Source organism: Eriocheir sinensis, chromosome 21 (assembly GCF_024679095.1).
Source record: "Eriocheir sinensis breed Jianghai 21 chromosome 21, ASM2467909v1, whole genome shotgun sequence".
Taxonomy (NCBI): Eukaryota; Metazoa; Arthropoda; class Malacostraca; order Decapoda; family Varunidae; genus Eriocheir; species Eriocheir sinensis.
In genome coordinates this window covers 11346776-11370145 of record NC_066529.1, presented here as the reverse complement: position 1 = coordinate 11370145, position 23370 = coordinate 11346776, and the positions used below count along the sequence as shown (strand labels likewise).

General features: G+C 43.3%; 1 protein-coding gene and 1 long non-coding RNA gene across 13 annotated transcripts in view; both read left to right on the top strand.

The window, feature by feature from the left end:
* Positions 1–8660, top strand: part of LOC127001828 (uncharacterized) — a 119674-nt gene extending 111014 nt beyond the window's left edge. Inside the window, exon 4 of the long non-coding RNA XR_007755474.1 lies at positions 8624–8660. This is a non-coding gene — a long non-coding RNA (uncharacterized LOC127001828). The remainder of the gene's footprint in view (positions 1–8623) is intronic.
* A 1125-nt stretch (positions 8661–9785) lies between these two features.
* Positions 9786–22693, top strand: LOC127001684 (protein tiptop-like). 12 transcript variants are annotated; one of them, XM_050866689.1, is made up of 9 exons: positions 9787–9921; positions 10835–10975; positions 11231–11389; positions 12980–13012; positions 15180–15287; positions 15543–15701; positions 17292–17432; positions 17855–18022; positions 21584–22693. In XM_050866689.1, the coding sequence occupies exons 1-9, from the start codon at positions 9814–9816 to the stop codon at positions 22394–22396; spliced, it is 1830 nt and encodes a 609-aa protein (XP_050722646.1). In that variant the 5' UTR covers positions 9787–9813; the 3' UTR covers positions 22397–22693. The 12 variants fall into 12 exon arrangements, with proteins under 12 accessions (XP_050722647.1, XP_050722646.1, XP_050722644.1 ...); XM_050866687.1 differs by lacking the exon at positions 12980–13012 and having other exon boundaries at positions 15147–15287; XM_050866688.1 differs by lacking the exon at positions 15180–15287 and having other exon boundaries at positions 12980–13120.
* Positions 22694–23370: the final 677 nt, after the last annotated feature.

Sequence of the window (23370 nt, the reverse complement as noted above, 5' to 3'; positions counted from 1 at the left end):
GCGTGCGCGCACACACACACACACACACTTCACATTAATGTACACGTGTGGTGGTATCATTGGTGGAGATGTTAGTGGTGGTGGTGGTGGTGATGGTGCTGGTGGTGGTGGTGAGGATGGTGATGATGGTGGTGGTGGTAGTGGTGGTGCATGAGGACGTCTGGGCGGGTCAGTGCCAGGTGATGAGAGAGAGAGAGAGAGAGAGAGAGAGAGAGAGAGAGAGAGAGAGAGAGAGAGTGCCAGCCACGCTTTATACTTAGTAAATCAGAGAGGCACACGCGCTGACCACCACCACCACTACCTCCTCCTCCTCCTCCTCCTCCTCCTCGCTCGACTCACCCCGCCTACTTCAGCTCCTCACCCCGCCCCTTTTGCTCCGCCCCGCCCCGCCCCGTCACTCCCACAGCCTTGCCCCGCCCACCGCAGCATCGCCCCGCCCCTAGGCCCCGTCCCACGCCCCGCCCCGCGCCCCCACGGAGTCTGCGCGGCCCTCAGATGAGTCCTGTCTCTTGCAGGGGAGGAACGTGTACAGCGGGGCGCTCCTGACCACACCACGCACGCACGCACACACACACACAAACACACACACACACACACACACACACACACACACACACACACACACACACACTCTCTCTCTCTCTCTCTCTCTCTCTCTCTCTCTCTCTCTCTCTCTCTCTCTCTCTCTCTCTCTCTCTCTCTCTCTCTCTCTCTCTCTCTCTCTCTCGACAGAAAAATATTGACGCGCCTCGTTCCGTCCGAAGATGTTTTATTTTTTGTATGTTTTTTTATTTGTTTTTTCTTTGTATATTTTTGTGTGTGGATGTGGGTGAGGGTTGTGTGTGCGTGTGTGTGTGTGTGTGTGTGTGTGTGTGTGTGTGTGTGTGTGTGTGTGTGTGAGAGAGAGAGAGAGAGAGAGAGAGAGAGAGAGAGAGAGAGAGAGAGAGAGAGGCAGGCATGGAACAATTAATTAAGGAAATCGTTAACTTGTACAAATTAATGATTGGCTTTACTTTATTGGTTAACTGACACAATACATTAGCGCCATGAAAATCTTATAGCAAATTAGTTTCGGCACGAACGAACGCACTGGCCGTCATCACTCTTATCTCCGCCCAAAAAAGCAGCAACAACAAACGCAACTTAGATAACGGTACAGCAAACACGGAACACGTTCGTAGGAAAAGGATGTATTATGTGCTACGTAGATTGCACAACAGCACTCATTGGGCTTTTAAGATATTTCTGTAAATGTAAAAATCAATAATGACTTGCTAACATTACTGACAGACTGACCCTACTAAGACTAATTTTACTAACAGACTAACGCTAATGACAGACTACATAACAAACATTAACTAACTAACATTACTAACATTACTAAGAGGCTAACATTACTTACAGACTAACATTACTAACAGACTACATAACATTACTAACAACTAACATTACTAACAGACTAACATTACTAACAGACTACATAACATTACTAACAACTAACATTACTAACAGACTACATAACATTACTAACAACTAACATTACCAACAGACTAACATTACTAATAGACTACATAACATTACTAACAACTAACATTACTAACAGACTACATAACATTACTAACAACTAACATTACTAGCAGACTAACATTACTAACAGACTACATAACATTACTAACAACTAACATTACTAACAGACTACATAACATTACTAACAACTAACATTACTAACAGACTAACATTACTAACAGACTACACAACATTACTAACAACTAACATTACTAACAGACTACATAACATTACTAACAACTAACATTACTAACAGACTAACATTGCTAACAGACTAACAACACTGACATTACTAACAACTAACATTACTAACAACTAACAGTACTAACAGTTTACATAATTACTGACACTGACATTACTAACAATACTGACATTACTAACATCTAACATTACTAACAACTAACAGTACCAACATTATCATTACTAACACACATTAACGTCATTAACATTATTGACTCCCTAGAAAATAAAAACATGAAGTAATCGGGCCTTTTAAGTCGTAAATATTTAAAAATCAAGTAAACAATTAGGGAGAGTATGAATGAATTGCTTGTAGTGGTTAACTTTGACATTTAAATGGTTCATATTTGATGGAGGTGGTGGGAGATGCACACACACACACACACACACACACACACACACACACACACACACACACACACACACACACACACACACACACACACACACACACACACACACACAAAAATATAAAGAGATTGCATAATACAACACAAAATTGCGGAACGAAAACGACAAAATATGCATTGATAAGACTACATAGAGAGAGCGTGTGTGTGTGTGTGTGTTTATGTCAGAGAGAGAGAGAGAGAGAGAGAGAGAGAGAGAGAGAGAGAGAGAGAGAGAGAGAGAGAGAGAGTAATGACTCTTCTTGTCCCGTGCCGGCGAGTCAACTAAGCCTGACTTATGTTATTGCCTCGTTATGCTAATGAGTCCTTTATCATGTATTTTTTCTGGGCCTCGCTCTGTTTATCCCGTCCTCTCTCTCTCTCTCTCTCTCTCTCTCTCTCTCTCTCTCTCTCTCTCTCTCTCTCTCTCTCTCTCTCTCTCTCTCTCTCTCTCTCTCTCTCTCTCTCTCTCTCTCTCTCTCTCTCTCTCTCTCTCTCTCTTTAACATTACACTCCCTCACCTCTAATGCTTCAACCATTTATTTTTTTCCTTGCTCCGACTCTTCTTTCCTCTCATCCCTATTCCTGCTCTTCCCTCGCGTCCTCCTCCTCCTCCTCCTCCTCCTTTTCTTTTCATTATTTCCTCTCAGGTGAGCGTGAGAGGACAGGTGTTTCAGGTGAGGCAAGAACAGGTGAAGAAGACGTTATTATTAAGAGTACAAAAAATTAAATATGACTTCATATATATATGTTTACTATGGCTGTTTATTTTTGTGTGGTGGTTATTTTGGTTGTTTCAAGAATGTCTGTATTTTTAGATTATTTTTCTTTTGTTTGTTTGTGTGAAATTACGTAGTTCGTTTGTTTTTGTTTTGTTGTAGTTTCCGTTTTCATTTTTTTGCTTGTTTGTTTTGTTTTCAACCCTAATCTTCCTTCCCTTTCTCTTCCTCCTCCTCCTTCTCCTCCTCCTCCTCCTCATTGATCAAGCAGACCCATTGTTGCTACCAATCAGCTAAGAGAATAATAATAAAAAGGGGTGAAGGGGAGAGAGAGAGAGAGAGAGAGAGAGAGAGAGAGAGAGAGAGAGAGAGAGAGAGAGAAAGGGTGAGGGGCGAGGGTCACGTGACGAATCTGACAGCCCCGTCAACACCTCTCTTCCTTCATCCACTCCCTCCTTCTCTCCATCATCAACCTCCTCCCTACCCCCCCCCTCCCTCTCTCTCTCTCTCTCTCTCTCTCTCTCTCTCTCTCTCTCTCTCTCTCTCTCTCTCTGATTATTCACTCTTCCCGTTTTCTTTCATGCAAGTAAAGGACATGTACGCACTCCGTTTTCTATGCATCTCGAGACACCACGGAGAGCTCATCAAAAGTAAACAATTGAGGGGAAACTATTCTTTTTTTTACACAAGCCATAAAACATGTTCCTTCCATTTAGATTTTACGCTCCTCCTCCTCTCCTCCCTCCTCTCCCTCACCCTCCCTTGCTCCTCCTCATCCTTCCTCCTCCTGAGCCCCTCCTCCTGCTCCTCTTCCCTCCTCCTCCTCCTCTTATGTGTTTATGGTAATGAATTGGGAGGGGAAATGTAACTCCCCGAAATGATTCAATGCAAACATATGGACAAGTATAATGCGGAAAAGAGAGCGAGAAAAAAGACATTACAGAACACTAGACTGTATGACGGTTTATGAAAGACGGAGAGAGAGAGAGAGAGAGAGAGAGAGAGAGAGAGAGAGAGAGAGAGAGAGAGAGAGAGAGAGAGAGAGAGTGTTTGGAAGGGCGGAGAGACCAGACAAGAGGGGGAAGAGCAGGACCAGGACCAGGAGGAAGAGGAGGAAAGATAAATTAAATATATGTGTTACGGGGTGCGGGGTGGTGGTGGGGAGAGGGGGAGGAGGAGGACCAGGAAGGCAGGGAGGGAGATGTGATAGAGTGCGTGGGGCGAAGGGGAGATTATAAAGTGCGGTGAGGCTCGGGGAGGACTTGGCCATGGCGAGGAGCTGTTGTTGTTGTTGCTGTTGTTGTTGTTGTTCTTGTTGTTGTTGTTGTTGTTGTTCTATCATACCTGGAGCGTTGAGGAACAGACTGACCCATATTTTCAAACATTTCGTGGCTCACACACACACACACACACACACACACACACACACACACACACACACACACACACACACACACACACACACACACACACACACACACACACACACACACACACACACACACACACTTGATAAGGCTTTCGCAGAGGTTAGAGGTGTTAGTATTTCCTGGCTGGGTAGTTTTATGAGCCTAGTGATAGTTTGGCAAGGCATATTTCTTATAATAAAGGAAGCAACTTTAAGGGCAAAAATAGGTAAAAAATAAAATAAAAAGCCTGCTAATCATTTCTCCGATAAGTGAAAGTAGAGATGAGTAACCAAAAGAAAGTGAAAGTAGAGATGAGTAACCAAAAGAAAGTGAAAGTAGAGACGAGTAACCAAAAGAGTGAAAGTAGAGATGAGTAACCAATAGAGAGTGAAAGTAGAGATGAGTAACCAAAAGAGTGAAAGTAGAGACGAGTAACCAAAAGAGTGAAAGTAGAGATGAGTAACCAAAAGAGAGTGAAAGTAGAGATGAGTAACCAAAAGAAAGTGAAAGTAGAGACGAGTAACCAAAAGAGTGAAAGTAGAGATGAGTAACCAAAAGAGAGTGAAAGTAGAGATGAGTAACCAAAAGAGTGAAAGTAGAGATGAGTAACCAAAAGAGAGTGAAAGTAGAGACGAGTAACCAAAAGAGTGAAAATAGAGATGAGTAACCAAAAGAGAGTGAAAGTAGAGACGAGTAACCAAAAGAGTGAAAATAGAGATGAGTAACCAAAAGAGAGTGAAAGTAGAGATAAGTAACCAAAAGAAAGTGAAAATAGAGATGAGTAACCAAAAGAGAGTGAAAGTAGAGATAAGTAACCAAAAGAAAGTGAAAGTAGAGATAAGTAACCAAAAGAAAGTGAAAGTAGAGATGAGTAACCAAAAGAAAGTGAAAGTAGAGATAAGTAACCAAAAGAAAGTGAAAGTAGAGATAAGTAACCAAAAGAAAGTGAAAGTAGAGATGAGTAACCAAAAGAAAGTGAAAGTACAGATGAGTAACCAAAAGAAAGTGAAAGTAGAGATAAGTAACCAAAAGAAAGTGAAAGTAGAGATAAGTAACCAAAAGAGTGAAAGTAGAGATAAGTAACCAAAAGAAAGAGAAAGTAGAGATAAGTAACCAAAAGAAAGAGAAAGTAGAGATGAGTAACCAAAAGAAAGTGAAAGTACAGATGAGTAACCAAAAGAAAGTGAAAGTAGAGATAAGTAACCAAAAGAGTGAAAGTAGAGATGAGTAACCAAAAGAAAGAGAAAGTAGAGATGAGTAACCAAAAGAGAGTGAAAGTAGAGATGAGTAACCAAAAGAGAGTGAAAGTAGAGATGAGTAACCAAAAGAAAGTGAAAGTAGAGATAAGTAACCAAAAGAAAGTGAAAGTAGAGATGAGTAACCAAAAGAAAGAGAAAGTAGAGATGAGTAACCAAAAGAAAGTGAAAGTAGAGATGAGTAACCAAAAGAAAGTGAAAGTAGAGATGAGTAACCAAAAGAGAGTGAAAGTAGAGATGAGTGACCAAAAGAAAGTGAAAGTAGAGATAAGTAACCAAAAGAAAGTGAAAGTAGAGATGAGTAACCAAAAGAAAGTGAAAGTAGAGATGAGTAACCAAAAGAAAGTGAAAGTAGAGATGAGTAACCAAAAGAGAGTGAAAGTAGAGTTTGAGTAACCAAAAGAAAGAGAAAGTAGAGATGAGTAACCAAAAGAGAGTGAAAGTAGAGTTTGAGTAACCAAAAGAAAGAGAAAGTAGAGATGAGTAACCAAAAGAAAGTGAAAGTAGAGATGAGTAACCAAAAGAAAGAGAAAGTAGAGATGAGTAACCAAAAGAGAGTGAAAGTAGAGTTTGAGTAACCAAAAGAAAGAGAAAGTAGAGATGAGTAACCAAAAGAAAGTGAAAGTAGAGATGAGTAGCCAAAAGAAAGAGAAAGTAGAGATGAGTAACCAAAAGAGAATGAAAGTAGAGTTTGAGTAACCAAAAGAAAGAGAAAGTAGAGATGAGTAACCAAAAGAAAGTGAAAGTAGAGATGAGTAACCAAAAGAGAGTGAAAGTAGAGTTTGAGTAACCAAAAGAAAGAGAAAGTAGAGATGAGTAACCAAAAGAAAGTGAAAGTAGAGATGAGTGACCAAAAGAGAGTGAAAGTAGAGATGAGTGACCAAAAGAAAGTGAAAGTAGAGATGAGTAACCAAAAGAAAGTGAAACTAGAGATGAGTAGTCAAAAGACAGTGAAAGTAGAGATGAGTAACCAAAAGAAAGTGAAAGTAGAGATGAGTAACCAAAAGAAAGAGAAAGTAGAGATGAGTAACCAAAAGACAGTGAAAATAGAGATGAGTAACCAAAAGAGAGGTCAGTTTCGGATGGAGAGGTGTCGTGATACTCTCCATGTATGTGAATAAAAACTACTCATGAGAACCTGACTAACCTCCTTTGTGGACTTGGGAAAGTGTTGATGTGATAGGCAAAAGCGGCTGAAAAATGAATAACAGATCAGTGTAGCGTTTGGGAGGACTTAGAGTGAAGAGGTGTGAGGATGTGAGAGGAGTGGTTAGGGATATACTTCGGATGTTGTGGTGGTTGTATGTGACGATGTTAGGGAAGAAGAGCGAGTTGTAGTTGGGTTGTAATCTTGTGTGTTGATGTTAGGGAAGGAGAAGTTGTAGGGTAGAGCTTTTGTTACGAGTTTTGTTATGAGTATATTACCTTCTTCGTTGGTTTCCTCCCCTTATTCTTCTCCTCCTCTGCCCCTTCTTCGTCATCTTGTTTTTCATTTATTTTTGTGTGGCGATGTTAGGAAGGAAAAGGAGTTGTAGGAGAGGACTATAGCTTATCTTTAGTGTTAGAGATGCACCTGGGAAATAGCCTGCCTAGGAAGACGTATACTGTTTGAAAAAGAAAAAAAATGGCAGGTGAGGAAGGCGATGTTAATATTTCTTCCGTCTTCACAACATTAACGGAACATAAAAAGAGTAAAATATGCTGCATGAAAGAAAATAAACATGTAAGAGACGCTGTAATGAGACGTGTCCTATGTAAGAAGAGAAGAGGAAAAGAGGAAAGGAGGATGTTAATAATTCTTTGGTCTTTGTAACATTTAAAGACCCCCAAAAAAAAACAAATATGCTGGATGAAAGAAAATAAACATGTAAAAGACGCTGTAATGAGACGTGTCCTATATGAAAAAAAAGAGAGAGAAAAAGAGGAAAGGAGGATGATGTTAATAATTCTTCCGTCTTTGTAACATTAAAAGAACCCAAAAAAAAAGAAAATATGCTGCAGGAAAGAAAAAACTACGTGGCTCTGTGGTGAGACGTGTCCTGTGTAAGAGAAAAATAAGAAAAACAGGAAAAGAAGATGACGTTATTAATTCTTATGTCATCGCAAAACTGAAAACTACAAAAAAGGAGAAACCTCTACCAACTCACCTGTCCTGCTGTACCACCACCCCTCCACGCCTACACCTGCCTAACTAAAGCCCTCACACCTGTACAGACCTTGGCCCGAAGCTAATCAGACCTGTTGCACCTGTTGCCAGGCTGAAATTGCGGGGAACTTTTCTTGATTTTGAGGGTTTATTTTTTTGCGTTACTTCTCATCTGAATTGTCGTTTTTACTGTTGTTGTTGTCGTTGTTGTTGTTGTTGTTATTGTTGTTGTTACTTTTGTTGGTGGTGTTAGTGATGGTGGAGGTTTTTTTTCGTTGTTGCTTTTTCACTGTCGTTGTTGTTGTAGCTGTTGTTATTGTTGTTGTTACTTTTGTTGGTGGTGTTAGTGACGGTGGAGGGTTTTTTTCGTTGTTGCTTTTTCACTGTCGTTGTTGTTGTAGCTGTTGTTGTTGTTGTTGTTACTTTTGTTGGTGGTGTTAGTGATGGTGGAGGTTTTTTTTCGTTGTTGCTTTTTCACTGTCGTTGTTGTTGTAGCTGTTGTTGTTGTTGTTGTTACTTTTGTTGGTGGTGTTAGTGATGGTGGAGGGTTTTTTTCGTTGTTGCTTTTTCATTGTCGTTGTTGTTGTAGCTGTTGTTGTTGTTGTTGTTGGTGGTGGTGGTGGTCTTTTTTTTTTTTACAACAAAGGAGACAGCTCAAGGGCACAAAAAAGTAAACAATAATAAATATAAAAAAAAGCCCGCTATTCGCTGGTGGTGGTTGCTGCCATTAACCGTGTATTGTCAAACTTTCAACCCATCACACTCGCTAGAAATCATATACTACACCTCTTCACCCTGTTTGTTTCTGTGGCTGTTTACTTGTTTGTTTGTTTTCCGTACGTGTGTCAACCATGTACACCTTGACTCACCTCCAGGACTACCAGGAACTTCTTTGCAGCGGCCCGCACATCCGGCGCTGTCATCGCTGCCATTCGGTCTCACGGCGTTATCTGATAGGGTGTCTCTGCTCGATGGGGCCAGCGATGGAGACAGGTGGGTGGGGGTGGGGGGGGTGATAGACAGATTGCACCGTGATCTTTAAATCCTGCTTTTATTATTCCTAGTAGTAGTAGTGGTAGTAGTAGTAGTAGTAGTAGTAGTAGTAGTAGTAGAAGTAGAAGTAGTAGTAGCAGTAGTAGTAGTAGCAGTAGTAGTAGTAGTAGTAGTAGTAGTACTTAGGGTAGTTTCTTTTTTTTTTTTATTTTTTTTTTTACAAGATATAATATTTTTCAACACACGCTCTACCCTTTTCCTGTGCTCACCGGAAAAAAATAGATAAATGCTGCATATCATCAGTATAATTAGGGCATGAAATGAATTAGTGTTTTCTAAAAGGGTAAGAAAGTGTGTGTCTGCAGTGTTTGTTTATCATGTTGTTAAGAGGTTATCTGTCACTTCGTCATATCTTTCCATCCCTTAACAGACACGGATCACTGATACACCTGCCCAGGATCTCTTTTATCACAGACACAAGTTAATTGAAGTTATGATACTGCACTTAATACGTGTAACTTAACAAACCATACTTATTTGATATTTACTTGCTCGTTTATGTATCTACTTATTTATTTATTTATTTATTAGCGAACGTTTTCCCTGATTTTATGCAGATTCTAATGCACATTTTCTCATATATAATGCATTATTAGCCTAAACCTTGTTATTATTATTATTATTAGTAGTAGTAGTAGTAGTAGTAGTAGTAGTAGTAGTAGTAGTAGTAATAGTAGTAGTAGTAGTAGTAGTATTGTTATTATTATTATTGTTAGTAGTAGTAGTAGTAGTAGTAGTAGTAGTATTGTTATTATTATTGTTATTATTATTATTATTGTATTACTATTATTGTTGTAGTAGTAGTAGTAGTAGTAGTAGTATAGAAGTGGTACCGGCGGTGGTGGTGGTGGCAGAAACAGCAGTAGTGCTTGCAGTAAACGTCACCGTAGAGGTCACACATTATCCGTAAGCGCGTCATTATTGACAAAACAAAAATAAGGCGGACCCGTCACAATCGCGTATCTCACTGTCACTATCATGTTATCACTATCAGGTTATCATGCGAGGCAGGGAGGGGCGCGGGGAGGAGCTGTGATGCGGCTCAGTCAGTATACTAGTCACTCACTGAGTCTCATTTGCACACCTTCTCCACCATCTCTTCCTCCTCCTTTACCTTCTCCTCCACCTCCCGCAGTCATGACCGTAAGTATCATGTATAAACTGTATAAACTCACCGTATCTATCATTCGCACTTCTCCTCCTCCTCCTCCTCCTCCGACAGCAGTGGTTCCCAAACTTTTCGGGTTGCGACCCTAAATTCAATCTTGACCTCGCCCGGCGACCCTAAATGCGTGAACATGTGTTTATTCCCAATTTTTATTTTTATTTTTACCTGTTATACTTTCAGATACTTATGATTTTATCCTCCGCCTTCTCGCTGTCTGCTCGGCGGACGAGTATTATACGTGATTGCTACTCGTGTGACGTGCCGTATTGTATGTGTGTGGGTGCTTTATTACAATGCTACTCTTGTTTGTATATGTTTTGGAGAATCTTCATGATCTCCTACTAAAGTAATTCAACTACATTACTGAAAGATCTAAATTTGACTTAACTGTGATATGAAAATTCGGCCTTTACAGTATGATATAATTATGGCTTTTTTCGAAGACACTTCAGCGACCCTCAGAAACACTTTCGCGACCCTTATTTGGGCCACGACCATGGCTTAGGGCTCCACTGGTCTACAGTCACGGCCGTAAAGGTTCCGTATAAACTGTCCATGTGCTCCCTTCTGCCGTACTGGAGGGAGAATTGCAAGTAAAACGAATAACAGAGAAGCAGAACACGTTGAATTCTTGCTGTAGCAATTATGGTCTTTCTCAAGCGACTTTTCTTCATGAACATGTAAGAAGCAAGTAGTTTTGTAGCAGAAGTAGTAGCAGTAGCAGTAGTAATAATAGTAGTAGTAGTAGTAGTAGTAGCAGTATATAGTAGTAGTAGTAGAAGTACATAGTAGTAGTAGTAGTAGTAGTAGTAGTAGTAGTAGAAAAAGAAGATATTTTCATGTGTATCCATCTCGGTAATTTAATGTGGATGCCTCTTGACCACTCAGGAGGTGCTAGCGGAAGCGCTGGAGGCTGGTGAGGTGACCGCCTTGGATGACGGCGCCTTCAGGTGCGAGGTGTGCAAGCAGAGCTACTCCAGCAAGGCCTCTGTCAAGACCCACCTCAACACAAAGAAGCACAACAACAATGTAAGCCCAAGCCCTCCCCACCAACCCGGGCTCCCCAAATTCGCCGCATCGCTAAAGCCTGGATGTTAGGCACTAAAAAGGGAGAAACAGGCTTTCTGTCAGGTCATATAACTTGTTACGTCACTGAAGCAGTCACTCCTTAAAGTATTGACTCGCCTTGCTACTGAGTGTAATAGCTATTATTGTTTGTTTGCGATAGTAAATATGAATTACACAAATCTTATCCATGGCTATAAGTTATCCTCTTCCTTTCAGCTGCTGACCCACTCACCTCCAAAGACCAACCCCGGTGATGTCCAGCGGCAGTCACGTGCAGGCTATTCGGATGAAGGACAGCAGGCAAAGGCCACGGACTGGAACAACGGGAACAGCCTCGCTCCTCGTACCACAGGTGGAGCAGGCTCACCTGATGAGGTAGTGTTACTCAGTGTTTTAGCTTATCATTTAAGCATGTACTGATATATTCAAAATGGCTATCTAAAGTATTGCCGAGGAGTCCCCGTCTGGGGAGGGGGACCACAAATGCCCCCAAAGCGAGCTCCACTGTTTGAGCCCTCCGAACCAAGAGGTGTCTTGATACCTCTTCCAACTTTCTTTTTATTAACTTCTGCAACATTCGCGGTCTTCGCTCTAATTTTCATTCTATGGAACACCATCTCTCCTCCTCTAAACCACACCTTCTCTTCCTCACCGAAACACAGGTCTCAGGGGCTACTGGCAGCAATCTCTACTCTGTTTCCTCCTACAATCTCTATCCTAAATTTCAATCCAAAGCTGGATGTTGCGCCTACGTGCGCAACGACATCACTTGCTCTCGTGCCCACGACCTTGACTCTTCTGAGTTTTTCCACCATCTGGTTAAGACCTCATTGTCATTCTATTACTAAATACATCTGTGCTGTTTATCTCTCACTTAACTCTACTAACTCTGTAAAATTCTTTGACTACTTGAACTCTAAAGTGGAGCACATCTTGACCCACTCTCCCTTCGCTGAAATCTCCATTTTGGGAGATTTCAATGTTCACCACCAGCTTTAGCTTTCATCCTCTTTCACTGACCAGCCTGGTGAACAAGCCTAACTTTGCTCTCCTCAACGACCTATAGCAGTTGGTTCAGCACCCTACACGTATTCCCGACTGTCTTGGAGACCGGCCCAATACACTAGACCTCTTCCTTACCTCTAACCCTTCTGCTTACTTTGTCAAACTGTTCTCTCCGTTGGGCTCCTCCGATCACAACCTTATTTCTGTATTCTGTCCTATCGCTCCTGTACAGCATCTGGACCCACCGAAGAGGCGATGCTTCTGACATTTTGCTTCCGCTCAGTGGGACGACCTGAGGATGTACTTTTCCGATTTCCCGTGGATTGACTATTTCTTCCAGGAGAGAGACCCCTCTGTGTGTGCCCAGCGCATCACAGCGGTGATTGTCTCTGGAATGGAGGCACACATTCCACGTACTTTTTCTACTCCTCATGCTTAAAAGCCTTGGTTTAATCACGCTTGCTCTCGTGCTGTCAAAGATAGAGGCAGATCACAAAAAGTAACAGAGCCTTCGCACTCCTGCTAACCATGATCTTTATATTTCTGCCCGGAATCGTGCCAAATCTATTCTTCGACTTACCAAAAGCTCTTTCATCCATAGCAAATGTCAAAATCTACCTTCTCTAACTCTTTCAGAGACTTCTGGCATCTGGCCAAAATTATCTCCAATTTCACTTCTTCATCTTTCCCCCCTCTCCTTAACTTTGACGGCAGCACCGCCGTCTCATCTATCTCTTAAGGCTTAACTCTTTTCTCAAACTTTCGCTAAAACTCCACTCTGGACGACTCTTGGCATATTCCTCCTACTCATCTCCCCTCTGACTCTTTTATGCCTGCTATTAAGATAAGATGAAAAAATAGTAGTAGTAGTAGTAGTAGTAGTAGTAGTAGTAGAAAAAGAAGATATTTTCATGTGTATCCATCTCGGTAATTTAATGTGGATGCCTCTTGACCACTCAGGAGGTGCTAGCGGAAGCGCTGGAGGCTGGTGAGGTGACCGCCTTGGATGACGGCGCCTTCAAGTGCGAGGTGTGCAAGCAGAGCTACTCCAGCAAGGCCTCTGTCAAGACCCACCTCAACACAAAGAAGCACAACAACAATGTAAGCCCAAGCCCTCCCCACCAACCCGGGCTCCCCAAATTCGCCGCATCGCTAAAGCCTGGATGTTAGGCACTAAAAAGGGAGAAACAGGCTTTCTGTCAGGTCATATAACTTGTTACGTCACTGAAGCAGTCACTCCTTAAAGTATTGACTCGCCTTGCTACTGAGTGTAATAGCTATTATTGTTTGTTTGCGATAGTAAATATGAATTACACAAATCTTATCCATGGCTATAAGTTATCCTCTTCCTTTCAGCTGCTGACCCACTCACCTCCAAAGACCAACCCCGGTGATGTCCAGCGGCAGTCACGTGCAGGCTATTCGGATGAAGGACAGCAGGCAAAGGCCACGGACTGGAACAACGGAACAGCCTCGCTCCTCGTACCACAGGTGGAGCAGGCTCACCTGATGAGGTAGTGTTACTCAGTGTTTTAGCTTATCATTTAAGCATGTACTGATATATTCAAAATGGCTATCTAAAGTATTGCCGAGGAGTCCCCGTCTGGGGAGGGGGACCACAAATGCCCCCAAAGCGAGCTCCACTGTTTGAGCCCTCCGAACCAAGAGGTGTCTTGATACCTCTTCCAACTTTCTTTTTATTAACTTCTGCAACATTCGCGGTCTTCGCTCTAATTTTCATTCTATGGAACACCATCTCTCCTCCTCTAAACCACACCTTCTCTTCCTCACCGAAACACAGGTCTCAGGGGCTACTGGCAGCAATCTCTACTCTGTTTCCTCCTACAATCTCTATCCTAAATTTCAATCCAAAGCTGGATGTTGCGCCTACGTGCGCAACGACATCACTTGCTCTCGTGCCCACGACCTTGACTCTTCTGAGTTTTTCCACCATCTGGTTAAGACCTCATTGTCATTCTATTACTAAATACATCTGTGCTGTTTATCTCTCACTTAACTCTACTAACTCTGTAAAATTCTTTGACTACTTGAACTCTAAAGTGGAGCACATCTTGACCCACTCTCCCTTCGCTGAAATCTCCATTTTGGGAGATTTCAATGTTCACCACCAGCTTTAGCTTTCATCCTCTTTCACTGACCAGCCTGGTGAACAAGCCTACAACTTTGCTCTCCTCAACGACCTAGAGCAGTTGGTTCAGCACCCTACACGTATTCCCGACTGTCTTGGAGACCGGCCCAATACACTAGACCTCTTCCTTACCTCTAACCCTTCTGCTTACTTTGTCAAACTTTTCTCTCCGTTGGGCTCCTCCGATCACAACCTTATTTCTGTATTCCGTCCTATCGCTCCTGTACAGCATCTGGACCCACCGAAGAGGCGATGCTTCTGACATTTTGCTTCCGCTCAGTGGGACGACCTGAGGATGTACTTTTCCGATTTCCCGTGGATTGACTATTTCTTCCAGGAGAGAGACCCCTCTGTGTGTGCCCAGCGCATCACAGCGGTGATTGTCTCTGGAATGGAGGCACACATTCCACGTACTTTCTCTACTCCTCATGCTTAAAAGCCTTGGTTTAATCACGCTTGCTCTCGTGCTGTCAAAGATAGAGGCAGATCACAAAAAGTAACAGAGCCTTCGCACTCCTGCTAACCATGATCTTTATATTTCTGCCCGGAATCGTGCCAAATCTATTCTTCGACTTACCAAAAGCTCTTTCATCCATAGCAAATGTCAAAATCTACCTTCTCTAACTCTTTCAGAGACTTCTGGCACCTGGCCAAAATTATCTCCAATTTCACTTCTTCATCTTTCCCCCCTCTCCTTAACTTTGACGGCAGCACCGCCGTCTCATCTATCTCTTAAGGCTTAACTCTTTTCTCAAACTTTCGCTAAAACTCCACTCTGGACGACTCTTGGCATATTCCTCCTACTCATCTCCCCTCTGACTCTTTTATGCCTGCTATTAAGATAAGATGAAAAAATAGTAGTAGTAGGAGTAGTAGTAGTAGTAGTAGTAGTAGTAGTAGTAGTAGTAGTAGAAAAAGAAGATATTTTCATGTGTATCCATCTCGGTAATTTAATGTGGATGCCTCTTGACCACTCAGGAGGTGCTAGCGGAAGCGCTGGAGGATGGTGAGGTGACCGCCTTGGATGACGGCGCCTTCAGGTGCGAGGTGTGCAAGCAGAGCTACTCCAGCAAGGCCTCTGTCAAGACCCACCTCAACACAAAGAAGCACAACAACAATGTAAGCCCAAGCCCTCCCCACCAACCCGGGCTCCCCAAATTCGCCGCATCGCTAAAGCCTGGATGTTAGGCACTAAAAAGGGAGAAACAGGCTTTCTGTCAGGTCATATAACTTGTTACGTCACTGAAGCAGTCACTCCTTAAAGTATTGACTCGCCTTGCTACTGAGTGTAATAGCTATTATTGTTTGTTTGCGATAGTAAATATGAATTACACAAATCTTATCCATGGCTATAAGTTATCCTCTTCCTTTCAGCTGCTGACCTACTCACCTCCAAAGACCAACCCCGGTGATGTCCAGCGGCAGTCACGTGCAGGCTATTCGGATGAAGGACAGCAGGCAAAGGCCACGGACTGGAACAACGGGAACAGCCTCGCTCCTCGTACCACAGGTGGAGCAGGCTCACCTGATGAGGTAGTGTTACTCAGTGTTTTAGCTTATCATTTAAGCATGTACTGATATATTCAAAATGGCTATCTAAAGTATTGCCGAGGAGTCCCCGTCTGGGGAGGGGGACCACAAATGCCCCCAAAGCGAGCTCCACTGTTTGAGCCCTCCGAACCAAGAGGTGTCTTGATACCTCTTCCAACTTTCTTTTTATTAACTTTGCAACATTCGCGCTCTTCGCTCTAATTTTCATTCTATGGAACACCATCTCTCCTCCTCTAAACCACACCTTCTCTTCCTCACCGAAACACAGGTCTCAGGGACTACTGGCAGCAATCTCTACTCTGTTTCCTCCTACAATCTCTATCCTAAATTTCAATCCAAAGCTGGATGTTGCGCCTACGTGCGCAACGACATCACTTGCTCTCGTGCCCACGACCTTGACTCTTCTGAGTTTTTCCACCATCTGGTTAAGACCTCATTGTCATTCTATTACTAAATACATCTGTGCTGTTTATCTCTCACTTAACTCTACTAACTCTGTAAAATTCTTTGACTACTTGAACTCTAAAGTGGAGCACATCTTGACCCACTCTCCCTTCGCTGAAATCTCCATTTTGGGAGATTTCAATGTTCACCACCAGCTTTAGCTTTCATCCTCTTTCACTGACCAGCCTGGTGAACAAGCCTACAACTTTGCTCTCCTCAACGACCTAGAGCAGTTGGTTCAGCACCCTACACGTATTCCCGACCGTCTTGGAGACCGGCCCAATACACTAGACCTCTTCCTTACCTCTAACCCTTCTGCTTACTTTGTCAAACTTTTCTCTCCGTTGGGCTCCTCCGATCACAACCTTATTTCTGTATTCCGTCCTATCGCTCCTGTACAGCATCTGGACCCACCGAAGAGGCGATGCTTCTGACAATTTGCTTCCGTTCAGTAGGACGACCTGAGGATGTACTTTTCTGATTTCCCGTTGAATGACTTTTCCAGGAGAGAGACCCCTCTGTGTGTGCCCAGCGCATCACAGCGGTGATTGTCTCTGGAATGGAGGCACACATTCCACGTACTTTCTCTACTCCTCATGCTTAAAAGCCTTGGTTTAATCACGCTTGCTCTCGTGCTGTCAAAGATAGAGGCAGATCACAAAAAGTAACAGAGCCTTCGCACTCCTGCTAACCATGATCTTTATATTTCTGCCCGGAATCGTGCCAAATCTATTCTTCGACTTACCAAAAGCTCTTTCATCCATAGCAAATGTCAAAATCTTCCTTCTCTAACTCTTTCAGAGACTTCTGGCACCTGGCCAAAATTTTCTCCAATTTCACTTCTTCATCTTTCCCCCCTCTCCTTAACTTTGACGGCAGCACCGCCGTCTCATCTATCTCTTAAGGCTTAACTCTTTTCTCAAACTTTCGCTAAAACTCCACTCTGGACGACTCTTGGCATATTCCTCCTACTCATCTCCCCTCTGACTCTTTTATGCCTGCTATTAAGATAAGATGAAAAAATAGTAGTAGTAGTAGTAGTAGTAGTAGTAGTAGTAGTAGAAAAAGAAGATATTTTCATGTGTATCCATCTCGGTAATTTAATGTGGATGCCTCTTGACCACTCAGGAGGTGCTAGCGGAAGCGCTGGAGGCTGGTAAGGTGACCGCCTTGGATGACGGCGCCTTCAAGTGCGAGGTGTGCAAGCAGAGCTACTCCAGCAAGGCCTCTGTCAAGACCCACCTCAACACAAAGAAGCACAGCAACAATGTAAGCCCAAGCCCTCCCCACCAACCCCGCCACACCCTGACACCATTCACGAGCCAACACTATTCTCACTTTAAGCTGACCCTAACCCCCCACCCCCACCCCCCCCTCTCAGCACACCCTGACGCAGCTCACCAGACGCGCGGCGTACACATCGTGTCCACATGAAAGCCAAAAAATGTTGTACCTGAACAGATGCCGATTTTTTTTTTCTTAAACTTGTGTTTGCTGTTACCAAAACATTGAATTTTTTGGATGTCAGTCAAGGATCATTTTTATTCACACGCATTCCGCCTGCGTTCCTTCTCATGAATATCATATTACTCATCAAGGAATAACCACAGTTTATTACGTATTTTATATTGTATCAATTTGTTGACAATCATCGTTTCACACTTTGTTTTCTTTCGGCCATCGTTCCACAGCTTAAGAGTTTCTGTGAGAAGGCGACCTCGGCGGAGGGCTTGGCTTGGTCAGTGCCGGTGTGGACGAGGGACGGACGGCCGATAACACCCAAGGACCGGGGCCACTGTGTGCCGCTGGGCACGGAGTCCCTGCCAGGCCTGACCGCGCCCCTCACCCTCACCCCAGACGTGAGTCCTTGACTTGCTTCATCTCAGCCTCAGGCAGTGGTGGGCACCACTAACCGAAAAGCTAGCTTTATTAACTGGTAATCCACTAACTAAAAAGTTAGCCTCGCTTACGCAAAACCGCTAAACTGATAAAGAAATTAGTGGAAGTTAACGCTAACCACTAACCGCAAACTTTTTGTATGGATTTAGCTTCTGTTTAGTATTTTGACTCTAAAACACTTAAAAACAGACCTAGTGACATGAAGTGTCAATATGTTGAAGGTTAGACATAGAGTTTTCCGGAAAAGTATAGCAAGCCAAAATCAGATGATGATAAGGTTGTACACAAATAAACAAATCAAATTCAACATATCGAATTCTTATTACTAAATCCCGAGTTCAAAGGGTTGAAAATAGAAGACGCATTGCCCTAAACTACCAAAATGTCTCCCTAATAATTGTTCAATACCCATCTTTAAGGCATAATAATAATTCACCCAAAAGTGGAAGGCCTGGAATTATTGCGCTCTGTGGCTCAGCTGGTGCTGTGACCGCCCACAACGGGCCGGACAAACTTGTATGATTTTTTTGTGTGTGAACTTAAGTTAGCGGATGAGGAACTACATTTAGCGGAAGCTAATTGGTCCGCTAACTGTTTCCAAAGTTAGCGAAAACGCTAATTAGCTTACTAAAAAGTTAGCTTCGCTGGTTAGCGGTTAGCGGATTTGCGGAACCGTGCCCACCAAAGTCAATGCTTGTTACTCCTGTTTTCTTCTTACCTCTCTCTTATGAGGCATATATATATATATATATATATATATATATATATATATATATATATATATATATATATATATATATATATATATATATATATATATATATATATATATATATATATATATATATATATATATATATATATATATATATATATATATATATATATATATATATATATATATATATATATATATATATATATATATATCCTCCCCTGCTTCACCAGACACCACAACATACTCACGCCCTTCAGGGCGCCGCGTACTGACCGTTACAAACGAGGCGCAGTACCAGCGATAGTGAGAATTATAAACAATGCCCAGCAGTGATAGTCAATCCCAAAGGGCCGCGGTGCAGATTAACACATCACCGCCACCCTCTCAGTGCTCCCTTAACGCCACCCTCCCTTCCCCTTTTGTCTCTATTTTTAGCTCTCCTAAACCACCTCCAACCCTCCCCTCCCCCTCTCTAGTGCAGCCTATTTAGTATTATAGTTTATTGTATTTTTAATTTGTATATTTTCAGCCTAACGGCTGCCATACTTTAATAAACCTATTATTATTATTATTATTATTATTATTATTATTATTATTATTATTACACGCACGCACGCACGCACGCACGCACACAAGTAAACACACACACACACACACACACGGCCCGGTAGCTCAGGGGTAGACTGGCTCTCAACCAGAAGGATCGGGGCTCGATTCCCCAGCCGGGTGAAGATAAGTTGGGTTTATCTTCTTTCACGTGAGTAGGAACGCGACGTCAGGCAAGGAGTTGTGACCTCGTTGTCGCGGTGTGTTGTGTGTGAGTGGTCTCAGCCCTACCCAAAGATCGGTACTACGAGCTCTGTGTTCTTCCGTAGGGGAATGGCTGGCTGTCTCGAGAGAGACCCGCAGCAGACCAAGAGGTGAATTACACACACACGAAATATAATCGCTGAAGTCATGCTGAAACCATATTTAGCATTAGGTAGATCTCATCTCGCTTTTGCAAGATCAACATGTTGGAATGTGTTCAGAAGATGACAAAAGTTATTCCCTACTGAACATTCATCATCATCATTATTTCGTTTGACGTCTGTTTTCACTCTTCCTGAGCGGTTGGACGCTTTATGGCTCTCCTCCATCTTACTCTGTCTTCTGCGTGATGTTCATCCAATCACATCGATGCCAAGTCTTCCTGTATACACCTTCTCCACGTTTTCCTAGGTCTACCAACTGGTCTCCTTCCTTCTACCTCCAATCTCTCCACAACTCCCAGCACTGTATCCTCCCCTGCTCTCTTTACATGTCCAAACCATCGGAGTCTTTCCCTTCTGAGCACTGTTTCCAGGTCCTCTACTCCACATCTGTTAGCTACATCTGCACTGGACACCCTGTCTTGCCAGCTGATCCCCGCCATATACCTCAGCATTCTGCGATCACTTGCTCTCAATACCTCCAGCAATTTTCTAGTTAGAGCCCATGTTTCTGCTCCATACAACATCACTGATCTGATACACGCTTGGTACACCCCTGGTCTGCTCTTTAGAGGGGTGCTACGATTCACGAGCAGACTAGCCACCTCCCTCCACTTTAATCACGCTGCCGCCACTCTCGCTCCTACTCTCCTCTCCACTCCCGCCTCACAGTCCAGAACATCTCCCAAATAACAAATATTCTACCTCACCCAGCTTTCCTCCATTCACCTCTAGTTCATCCCTCTCAGGTTATTGTCCTTGCTGTCCCCTTTCACAAGCTAGGCATATAAAATTCTGCACTCCTACATTTCTGAGGCCTGAGCATCTATGGTGGCACCACTGCCTGTAACATGTGCACAAGACAGAATTTACACCGACTCCCTTCCCACAGCATCCACATGGATGTTTTCCTGATTTAATTATTTATCTTGCTTCCTCTCCAGTCACCATGTACTTTGTTTTTCCATATTAATTTTCAAACCTCTCTCCTCCGTTCCTTCCTTCCATTTATTAAACTTTTCTTTCACTTCTTCTGCTGTCTCTGCATTTACTACCAAGTCATCTGCATACAGCAGCTCCCAAGGTGCCTCTCCTCTTGCTTCCTTTGTTGCCTCCTCCATTACTCTTATAAACAGGGGCGGGCTAAGGGCAGATCCCTGATGAACCCCCACTCCAATTTCGAACTCACCCCTACTGAACATTACATTAAATATTGTCTTAAACCTTTAGATTTGCATCCCCTAGAAAAGTGAATGTTGCGAGAATATTTAACTGAAACCTACAAATGAATGTCGACCTTTAATAACGGCGATGGCAGTAAAGTTTTGATGGTAAGGAAGCAGGATAAGACGCATGCATGATAATGGGTTTATTTTAGATAAGTTAACATTCAACGCAGGCATAGGCAAGGAATTGGTCTACTAATGGAGTGGTGGATAAATGGAACAGGTTTAGTAGGCATGTGGTGAGTGCCAATACGACAGATGTCTTCAAGGAAAGGTTAGACTTACTCATGAAGACTGACTCCTCATGATCTTAACCCATTACTGAACTCTATAATAAACTTTTATTTAATTACAGGAACGGCCAAAAGGACATTGCATCTCTAAGTTGTGAGATGATTTCACTAAAAGTATATATTCCACTCGTGTCTTTTTATTTATTTATTTATTTATTTTTTATTTTTTATTTTTTTTTATCATTGGTTTTAGTGAGGGGCAGCCTTTGATTCCGTCACACACGTTTGGCAAGTCCTGCCCCGTGCCTGTGCCAGGGTGGCGACAAGCTTACGTAGACTCTGACGCGTATCCTTGCTGTGCACTGTCTTCCAGGATACTAAGGCCTCCACCAGGGTGACTAAGCCGACCCAAATCATGCAAAGCGACCTCGAGTATCCCCACGACAAGCAGCTCCCGCCGGGCCGAGTGTATGTGTTCAACTACATATACTTCCACCACAACACTCGACAGACGGTGGAGGACAGGATGGGGGCGAAGGAGGACTCCAAAAACCTCAAAGAAACGTTCACAAAGTTGGGTTACGAAGTTCGCCTTCACGAAGACCTCACAGCCGAGGACACCATGAAGGAAGTGGAGACTATTAAAAAGGATCGCACCCTTAAAGCCACTCAGGCGTGTTTCTTTTTCTTCTTGAGCCACGGCACGAACAGCAAGGAATTCCTGGCGGCCGATGGCAAGAGACTAAACTTGGATCAACTTCGAAACGAGTTCACGAACGACCGTTGTCCAGCGCTGGCCGGGAAGCCGACAATCTTCATGACCAACTACTGCCGCGGGAACAACGAGGAGCGGATGCAGACGGACGGGCTAGTGAGTGTCCCTCGTGACATCGTGACAATCTACGCCAACACGGACGGCATCGCGGCGTACCGGCTGCCTGGGGAGGGCACGTGTTTCGTGTTGAGTCTGTGCCACGTCCTTAAGGGCCTGAGGGAACGAACGGACCTGCGCCACGTGTACCTCCAGCTTTCTACCGAGATGCAACGGCGGCAGGCCACCTCGCCCACCTGGGAGGATATTTGCTTCAAAAATTTCTTTCTTGAAATGCCATCGACGTATAAAAAGGAAAAAGGAAAGCGAAAGAAAGAAGAAAAGGGTAAGAAAGAGGGTGATGACGATGAATAAGTGCGTAATTGCGAAGTATAAAAAGGAAGAAGAAAAGTGGAAGAAAGAGGGTGATGACGATGAAGTATGTAGTTGTGACATATAAAGAGGAAGAAGAAAAGTGAAAGAAAGATGGTGATGACAATGAAGAAATACGTAACTGCGCATGGTGTAAATGAGCAGAACAGTGATAAGCCTATTGCAAGGCAGATTTCACCGTACAATGTTATTCACTTCTTTCAGTTCAACATAAAGAGCTTTTTTACGACAGCAAAGCTCCGACTGTAATTTAGCAAACTAAGGAAAAGCTTTATTTTTTGTGATGTGTTTTACAAACCTAACCTTCGGACATCGCACGCCTACTCCTCACCCCTGCTGTTTGTGTTGTCATGTACCGCAGCTCGAGTTGAAGTGACGGCGTTGTGACACGGAACGACCGAGTCCTTTCACTCAGCAACCTATCACCAGCATCTACCTAACCTAACCTATCACCAGCAGACACCTAACCTAACCTAACCTAACCTATCACCAGCAGACACCTAACCTAACCTAACCTATCACCAAAAGCCACCTAACCTAACCTAACCTAACCTATCACCAGCATACACCTAACCTAACCTAACCTAACCTATCACCAAAAGCCACCTAACCTAACCTAACCCATCACCAGCATACACCTAACCTAACCTAACCTATCATCAGCACACAGCATCATCTCGTTTTGGAGCACATCAATGGTCTACCTCGTCCTTTCTCCTCTCCTCTCCTCTCCTACCATCACCATGCATCGCACTCTCCCTCCAAACCTCCGCATACTCTTCTCTTTCCTCTCCTCTCCTCTCCTTTTCTCTCCTCTCCACGTCGTCGTCGCTCCTCCATCCCTCCTCCCCTCTCTCTCTCTCTCCCCCTCACTTAATATTGACACTCATAAGTCTTTGTTGAAGTTTTCCCTCGCGTCGGAGTCGTCTCGCGCGCCTTTCACCGGGGCCATATTT